This window comes from Varroa destructor, unplaced genomic scaffold (assembly GCF_002443255.2).
Source record: "Varroa destructor unplaced genomic scaffold, Vdes_3.0 BEIS01000005.1, whole genome shotgun sequence".
Classification (NCBI taxonomy): domain Eukaryota; kingdom Metazoa; phylum Arthropoda; class Arachnida; order Mesostigmata; family Varroidae; genus Varroa; species Varroa destructor.
The window spans coordinates 32,551,612-32,560,817 of record NW_019211458.1 but is presented as its reverse complement, the minus strand read 5'-3'; the positions used below and the strand labels follow the sequence as shown (position 1 = coordinate 32,560,817).

Below are 9,206 nucleotides of genomic sequence, written 5' to 3'. Positions count from 1 at the left end.
TCTTTTTGGCCATATTTCAAAACAGAATCTTACATGCAATATATTTGCTAAAACCCAAGTTCTCGTTGGTCAAGTCTCAAAATAGAGTTTCCTCATACAGAAAAGCTGTTAAAACTTAAACAAGTATTCTCTAGCTAAGTTTCAGGAAGATACAAAGAAGTGGTTAAAACAAACGTTTTTTTTTGCCATGTTTTAGGACAACATTTCCACATACAAAGAAGTTAAAACTTATATAAGTCCCCCATTGGCCAAGTCTAGAACAGAGTGTCCTCATACAAACAAAAGTTGTTAACACTCAAACAAGCTTCCTTTAGCCAAGTTTCAGACAAAATTTCCGCATACAACAAAATTGTTAAAAGTCAAGGAAATCTTTTTGGTCATATTTCAAAACAGAACCTTACATGTAGTATATTTGTTAAAACTCTAAGAAGTTCTCGTTGGCTAAGTCTCAGGATAGAATTCCCTCACACAGAAAAGTTGTTAAAACTTGAACAAGTGTTCTCTAGCTAAGTTTCAGGAAGATACAAAGAAGTGGTTAAAACAAACGTTTTTTTTTGGCCATGTTTTAGGACAACATTTCCACATACAAAGAAGTTAAAACTTAAATAAGTCCCCCATTGGCCAAGTCTCAGGACAGAGTTTCCTCGTACAAATAAAAGTTGTTAACACTCAAACAAGCTTCCTTTAGCCAAATTTCAGACAAAATTTCCGCTTACAACAAAATTGTTAAAAGTCAAGGAAATCTTTTTGGTCATATTTCGAAACAGAACCTTACATGTAGTATATTTGTTAAAACTCTAAGAAGTTCTCGTTGGCCAAGTCTCAGGATAGAGTTCCCTCACACAGAAAAGTTGTTAAAACTTGAACAAGTGTTCTCTAGCTAAGTTTCAGGAAGATACAAAGAAGTGGTTAAAACAAACGTTTTTTTTGGCCATGTTTTAGGACAACATTTCCACATACAAAGAAGTTAAAACTTAAATAAGTCCCCCATTGGCCAAGTCTCAGGACAGAGTTTCCTCATACAAACAAAAGTTGTTAACACTCAAACAAGCTTCCTTTAGCCGGGTTAGGGTTAGGGTTAGGGTTAGGATTAGGATTAGGGTTAGGTTAGGTTTTATGACCATCCGATTTCAGTGCAGTCCCTCATTATATAAGTGTGTAAAAATGTCAAATTGGTGACTCTCTCATTTCGTAATTCCGATCGCTTGTTATCTGAGTATGGCACTGGGACTTGATTGGCTATTTAAACAAAAAATAAGGTGGCGCTCATCATTGTCCTACTACAAATTCACGATACGAATCAGCTGAAAGGAACCAGAAGCAATAGAAGCTAACGGACTACGCCATGTGGTTTCTAATCAATTTGTATTGTCGCTGAGTTATATAAGTACATTTAATTACTTCACGACTAAACGCTGCCTTTGTAAAAATTTAGCTTCATACTAATTTGCGTATCTGTAGGAGGGACTTGGCACTGGCTTAACCTCTACTTCAAAATCAAAAGTAGTAAATCAATATGCTCAACTTTTAGACCCTCGCGAATATCTGCAGTAATATGAGTTGACTAAAATTAATTGTCCTTCGGACCTATTCGAGAGCGAATCTAGGGCTATCGCCCCATTCATAGAGCTTTGGAGTTTACTCACGCAAGTTATTTAGATCTTTCCATTACGATGGCTGAGCTAAGGCTCGTACTGTTATTTAATTGTATGCTCCTTTGTACTTTTTTTTATATCTTAAGCAGCCTTTCGCATCGATGTTTCGTACATGGCGCTGAGGCATCCTTAATTTGCGTACGAATAAATTGTTTGCGATCTCCCCCTTCCTCAAAGCCCCTGTACAACAAGCGTGTCTGCTTCTCATGGCGCCTGTAGTCCACAGTTATTGCCGCTTAATACTCGAAATTTGTTGATTAAGATGAATGCTTAGGATGAAGCTAGAAGCTGGGGCTGAAAATGAACTCTACGTTACAAAAAACCTTATACGTTAATAAAAGCATTGTTGTTCCACTCGTATACAATGCAAGTTAAACCTTTTTGACTATAGCTTTAGATGTTTAACTTGATACGATTTTAGCAACTTAGTAATTCTTTCATATTATGCTTGATATGATTGCAGTTTTATACATAGTCATAATAGAGAACTCCGCTCTTTAACTATAAGTTGAAGTTTTGTAACGGGTTTGCTGATTTACGGGAAATTGTAAACGCCTACGGCGTAGACAGTTTAGTGGCCGACGTGGCCATAAGTGATAAAAATGGCTGATATTCTAATTTTTGATTTTCCAAGATTCTCAATTGTAAAATTCTAAGATTAATAAATTCGTGTTTGAGCTATAATGAGTGTCAGATCATCTTTCTATAGTGTCAGATTAGTGCTCTGTTTATCCAGAGCATGCTAACTGAACTGCTAGCTAACTCGTCTTTACTAGCCATAGAAATGCCCCACTATGCACAATTATAGATACTTAATGACAATAAATATCTAGCATTCTATGAACGGTTTGCTGTAGTATATCGATTTTTCAAGATATGTTGTGCGTACGCTATGCTGAAGTGGTGAAAGGTCAAAGTTTTCTACTCCACCACCATCTACCATGACATACATGCAGACAAAACCAGCTGTCCTTTCCTAAAAATACAGTGGGTCAATAGCTTGCATTGCTTTCTTCTAATTTTCTATTGATTATATAATTATCGCAGAACATGGCTTTTTGAAAGTATTGTATTGTTCTATTTTTAATTAACTGAAAACTCAATTCAGTTATCAACTGTTGCCCAGTCATGTTTCCTATTTATGATGTCTGGAAAGCTTTACCAGATATGTTCATGTTCACATAGAGTTATATTACAATATAAAACGACGTTGAAACTGAACAATGTAAGGATGATTTTAACTTAAATTGATATTTGTACCAAGAACGCAGACCTGAATTACTGTGATATGTACTTTAAACATACGTCACTCAGTAATTTCCTTGCTCTAGACAGTATGGCGACCGAGTTCCGGAATATCCCGCCTTCTTTGTATCCTTCAGTTGAGGTCGCAGTCTGTCATTAATGTCTTCGTGCAACAAAAAGAAATACGATTTAGCCTTTGTCCCGCGTGTGTAGTAAATACAGCATATTCAAAGTACGCTGCGGATATTCTGAACGTCTCGAGAAAAATAACAATACGGTTCCACTCGTCAAACATATACAATAGACTTCCGGATACATCGAGTCCAGAAACTCTCAAAACGGTACCGGCATTTAGTGCGTTCGATTCGGTCGAATCCACCAAAGCCGCTGGTGACGAAAAGTTCATTCGTTTGAGCTCCTCCCCAATAACACGACGTAACGTTTGAGGCCGGTATGCGGACGTCCATACGAAGAGCCTTGGTGTTCGGGTCGACACGGAACACTCAACTTGTGGTCAAGTCAAGCGTTGATTACGAAGCTTTGGTTAACTCCGTTAAGACCACGTGTGTCTTCACGAGAACATTATCGTTTATTTCGAAAGGACATTTTCAGTTAGACTATTTGTTCCATGCATTTAATTGGAAGCAAGAAAGAAACTAAATGCTTATCTCAGTAGTTTATATATTACAATGGGACGCCTACTCGTTACTAGAAGTAACGTTTCAATTGAAAATGTACATTACGTCTGTAATCAACGTAACTAAGAACGCAAATCGGCTGGTACCTTCGTCGTAGCAGACGATCCACACTTTACCCTCCGCGTCGTTTGTCATGCCACCCGGGAAACCGAAACCTCTGTAAGCTTTGTCCACGTTGACTTGATCCAGAAGAACGCTGGGCTCGCCAGTACCTCCCGATGCCGCGTCAAAGTCGGGCAGGTAAATCCTCCAGACATGCGAATTGATACAGAACATTCTCCCACTGGCCCTCGTCGTTCCGTTGGGGATACTTAGACCAGTCATATACGATTTTAGCGTCAGGTCTGTTCAGCATTAACCAGTCAGACCGGTCGACACATATTAATTAAGGTGGCACGTCGTTCCCTACAAATAGCCATTACAGCCGTACGGGCACTGACTATGTACCAGTAAGTACAAATATTCCCAATTAATATCAACGTAATGTATAATCGGCATGTTGAATAGATGTATTTCCAATAGCAAGACTTCCATGTGCCTTGAATTTAAGTGTTGAGTTACGTTTTGTTTTCAGATAATGGGTTCTGCCTTACAATGCACAGAGGAGTTCAACTATTAGGATGGATATTACCCGGCGCATGTAGAACCGACTTGTTATAAGGCGTACATAGTGGAATGGTCGAATACAACTTGCGAAGCCTGTAATTATCTTGCTTACTGAACGAGCACAGAGAGCCTTTTCCTGCAACCCAGGTCTATGGGTGCCACCCCAAAATCTCCCCATTTTGTCACATTTGCCATCATTGAAATGGCTTGTCGGTGTCTGCCTAAAGCAAAAAGAAATTTATGATGTTTCGCGAGCGAACACGCCAATAATACTAATTAACAAAAATAATACGAGTTAGTTTTATTTACAAATTCACAGGAATAAAACTTCACAGATAAAATGAACAAAACGCGATTTTGATTAAGGCTGACTATTAGTAAACTTCCCCTCTTGAATCGTGGTATTATAATTTTTTCTCGTATATTCCCGATTATCTCATAATTTTCAGTCTTGCAAAATACGCGCAGTAGGCCTTTTTATTCAAGCAACGTCTGTTGCGTGGTTTGTATATAGACAGTCTCTGTCCTTTTCTTAAACTTTGTCTTAGATTGTTGAGTGCCCACCAGGTCCAGCTTGTTATGTCTTGTTATGTCCTAAAAATTTCACCTAATAGCACTACCATCGTTTTCAATTTTCTTGTTCTTTTTCCGTTTTGGCTGTCGCAGCAAATTTAACTATTTGTCATCAGTGCTCAGAGATGATATTACCGTACTAAAAACCGGGTAGCACAGTGTCCTACTAAGAAAGAGCAGGCAGAAGGTGAGGTATTGCAGTCGCAAGAGCTCTACGTATCAAAAAACGCTTGCCAAGAAATCCCACATACACGCAAGGTGTCAAGGGTTGATAAAACATCTAACTTAACAAAATAAAATAACGGTGTTGGTTAGCTTGGCAGCAGGATTATGTATTGTGATACGTATCGCGCACACTGGGTGCCCCATTAAATGAGACTACGATTTTGTGTGAGTGTAATAATACAGGCACAATTTCATAGCATTTTGGTCGCAGTAACCAAAAACTACTTTTTTACTAAAGTTCTATTTATAAAAAAATATAAATAATTAAATATTTAATCATTACCCTAGCTGCTCACCGTACAGTTGTATGTTTGTTTATTATTTTTGTTACTCTTCTTTAGTAGATTTTTTTTTCTCTCCTTCAATCTCCTTTAGTAGAACGGACGTTTGGGTAGGCCAATGCAACTTGCGCAGTTCCCGTTTGTACATCACGATAGTGTGTTTAGGATTGGAACGGTACGGCACCACTCCGTCAAAATGTACACACGTCGACTGTTTTGTGTATGGATTAAGGCGGCAAATGTCACCGACAAGAGCGTCCACATAGAGACGACTCTGTGAGGCTACATCCCAACGGGGTTCTAAAGGTGGGGTACGGTCTATGCAGATTGGGTAGTTTCCTTTCAAAAACACAATACGCAACGTAATAATCCTGTTAATAATAATAAATTAATTATGGTATCAATCAAATTAGTAGAGCTGGCGTGAAAACCTAGCAGATATGCTCAAATTATGATACAGTTAAAAAGAATGCTATGAAAATGGGACCTATTTGAAAAGAGTCGGTTGAAATTAGTTGGGAATATGAGAATAAAAAGGCAGCAAAGGTAACGATACGAAATAAATAATAATTTTCTATCAAAATGCAGTGCTCTTTTTATATCGTAATTAGCTGTAAAGTATTATACGCACTGCACTATAATGAATGACGTTTATTTTTATATCCTCCTAAATATATCAATCTACGTTTAAAGAATCACTGTTCAATTGAAACAGCGTTTGATATACCTTCGCCGATCACCTAAGTAAGATGGGCATCACTTCAATCTTCGGCATTGACCTTGCTACATTCTACAGCCGTACGGAGCCTCCACACAAATTGTTTTACATGAGTACAGCCTTAATAGAGCGTATACACACACCTTTGTTCCTTTCCACACAACTGTTTGCTACTTACCCACCTCTGAAGATATTTGAAACACAAGATTGTACCAACTAAGTACTAAATTTATATTTAAACGCGTTCTATCCACCACCAGCTGATTACGTTGGCAGAAAACGTGGCGTATTTGAAGGCACACACGGTGAGGCTAAAAAGGAAAGGAATATTTGGTCTCTCCTTTCGTTCGCTCCTTAGCGAGTGGCTCTGCAAATTCTTCTACGTGTATGCAGCCATTAGCGCTTAACTACTCACGATTACGTTGCAACCAATAAGGCCACAGGTCCCCATCGTGTGTTGTGTCTGTGTTAAACTTAACGGACAGGCGGTCCACAGGCCACAGTCGGTAGAAATGTCCTGTTTCGTCCGCTAACACAGCTTGGGCCCTACGTCAATTGACCTTTGATTGGTTATTTAGATCGATGGCGCCTCTCACGTTACTATCTCCGCCGTCTGCTTCTGGAAATATTCAGCCATTCCTTCTATTGGTTCTTGGTCGTCAGTCTTGTCTGTATAATTCTGTCCTAAAGTTGAGAAGCGACAATGGTAGTTGGTGGAAGAAGAGGGGACCTGTGCACATTGAACTGGAAAATACCGATAGACGTCTAGTTCGCTCTGAAGGAAGACAGACTTCGTGTGCTGGTTCTGCCTTGATGTGAGGAAGGTTTCTGTTCGCCACTCCGTGGATCTCTGTAGTCACCAGCACAAATTCGCTACTTCAACGAGAAAATATGGAGAAGCGTGTAAAGCCTAACCGGCTGCTTGAACTCTATGCCAAAAATTACTCCTCTGTAGGACGGCAATAGACGGCATGAAGTTCAATCAACGAAAAGCAAATTTCCTAAATTAAAAAAAAACCTGTTTTGCAAAAAAAAAAACAATCGAAAAACCGATTTGATTCTTGAAAAAAAAATTTGAAAACGCTCGTCGGGATAATAATACCAGAAGCTGCAAATGCGAATAAAAAATTTAAATAAGAACGCCAGAGTTTTTAAATGTTAGTCAGAAAAGGTACAGGAAATAATATAGATTTTTGATATTTTTTTCATTTCTGAGCCAAGTAGAGGATTATCGAGGATCTTATTGAGTTTTGCTGAACGGTTTAATTAAATACCAGTTGTGTGTTTTTTCTCTCACTATACGTCTCCTTCAGTCATACAGAGCGATATAAACGCAAACAATAATGTTTGGTATTAAACTTGGCTTAGAATAGTACAACTGCTTCAAAATTTATGTGCTTTTAGGAATATTGCTAATTGATATGATACGATCTTACCTCTCGCCTTTGTCTTTGTCAAGAATGTGTCATGTTTAGATAAAACGTGTACTCACTTTATTTGCTAGAAAAGTCTGATTAAACACATTGAAAGTTTTTCAAATAAAGGATGGGTGTTAGTCGTATTGTGAAAAAAGCGGCGTAACTCTCCTATCAAACCGCGTACCTGTGTAGTTCGGTGGTTTTTGGAATTACGTCAAACGAGCTGGGTATTCAGGGACCCTTCTTTTTGTATACGACGTACGCGCGTATATTTGAGCTCAGCGTTTCGCTTTTTCTGCGACTTGATTGCGACAATAAATAAGGTATAACTGGCTCTTAGTGGCGTTATCACTTACTGTGGAAGATATTTAAGTGAGTTTCCGGCAGTACCCTAAAAGCTATTTTAAAAGCAGAGAGATAGCACATGTAACGTGTAATATACAAGAAGTTGGTGTTACTATTTCTATTTAGGCAAAAAAATTATAACCGGCCTCTTTTGATATTGTTTACCGGTGTATTTACTTCTATCGTTCCCTAGCAATTACTTCCACTGTGTTGTACCGTCGCCGTGTTCAGGCACAAAATCGAAACTGAATTACGTCTTCAGGCTAGAGAAATTGTGTAGTGCAGACAGATGCTGCGCTCGCACCATCGACAGACTCGGGCGTATACTCTCTTGTAAATGTCAGATAGAGCGCTGATCGAATTGACTGTGTTTCTGGAGACGCACTCCCGGTGATGTGACTATCGAACCGTAGTTAACACCACACTCCGCTTGTTGTTTACGCGCACTATTCAGCGTACAGCCGATAAGCTAATCAAAAAGTGTCTTCACTTTCGTAAATGAACTTCGATGTCTTCATGTCGCTCGTTCTCTTTTTTGTTTTAAAATGGGATCTACCCGTGTACGAATACAGGCTGTAACTCAGCTTCTTTTCTGGTTGCTCACAATGGCCTCGACCGAATTCAGTATTCTGGTGCGTCCAATGCGTAGTCCAGCACAAGCGAGCCCTCAGTCGAGACTTGACTATTTGCTTTTTTGAGGTGGTTGCAAAGTTCTACCACTACGCGATTGTCGTACAGAATCAATGGCATTACTCTGTTTTCCAATAGAACTATGCTATAGCCGATGAAAAAGCCTTGTTTGTCGCCGGCACGAAAAGTTCACGAGCCAAACTTTGTGTCAGGGACATTAAGGCAGGTGAACTCCGTAGGAGCGACCCGACTGACGAGGTCGGTGCATAGCATGAATGATTGAAGGTTCGTTAACTCGACCGTTTTCGAAAGGCCCAAAGGGCTTACCATTTGGAGCGTGTTACAACGAAATAAGATCGTATTCGCTTCTCCACGAGCTAGAAAGCGTAGATGTAAGCAATAGTGTTGACGAGCCCTGAAAGGCTCAGCAGTTCACATTGAGCAAGCCACCATGCGGCTTTCAGGCCACGGAGAGGATGGCAAGCGAAAAGGAGTGCGATATGTGGCCAGAATATTAAAATGCCAAAGCACTAACTGCGAGGTCTGAAGCTTCTTTGTTAGCTCCGTTCTGCTGCTAGAAGGTATTCGAGCCCAACAGTAGCCGTGAGTAGCTTCTCCGAGTACGGCTTTCGTTCACAAAAGGAAGCGCACCTGAGCCGGGATAGGCCAAAGACATGGGTCAGGTTTTTTTTTTGTTGAAAATCGCTTTATGTAGAAACAAACAGGTATATACGTTATGGTGGTTCAAATTATGTCACGTTATGGGCTCATAGTACTCGCTGTAAGCCATGGGTTAGGGTCAATCTATTAAG

At 39.5% G+C, this 9,206-nt stretch overlaps 1 protein-coding gene across 1 annotated transcript; it reads right to left on the bottom strand.

Moving 5' to 3' along the window:
• Positions 1-3,187: 3,187 nt before the first annotated feature.
• Positions 3,188-8,724, bottom strand: LOC111251286 (regucalcin-like). The gene is made up of 5 exons (XM_086990511.1): positions 8,597-8,724; positions 5,384-5,654; positions 4,289-4,421; positions 3,685-3,942; positions 3,188-3,402 (listed from the first exon to the last, which is right to left on the bottom strand). The coding sequence occupies exons 1-5, from the start codon at positions 8,722-8,724 to the stop codon at positions 3,188-3,190; spliced, it is 1,005 nt and encodes a 334-aa protein (XP_086846637.1).
• Positions 8,725-9,206: the final 482 nt, after the last annotated feature.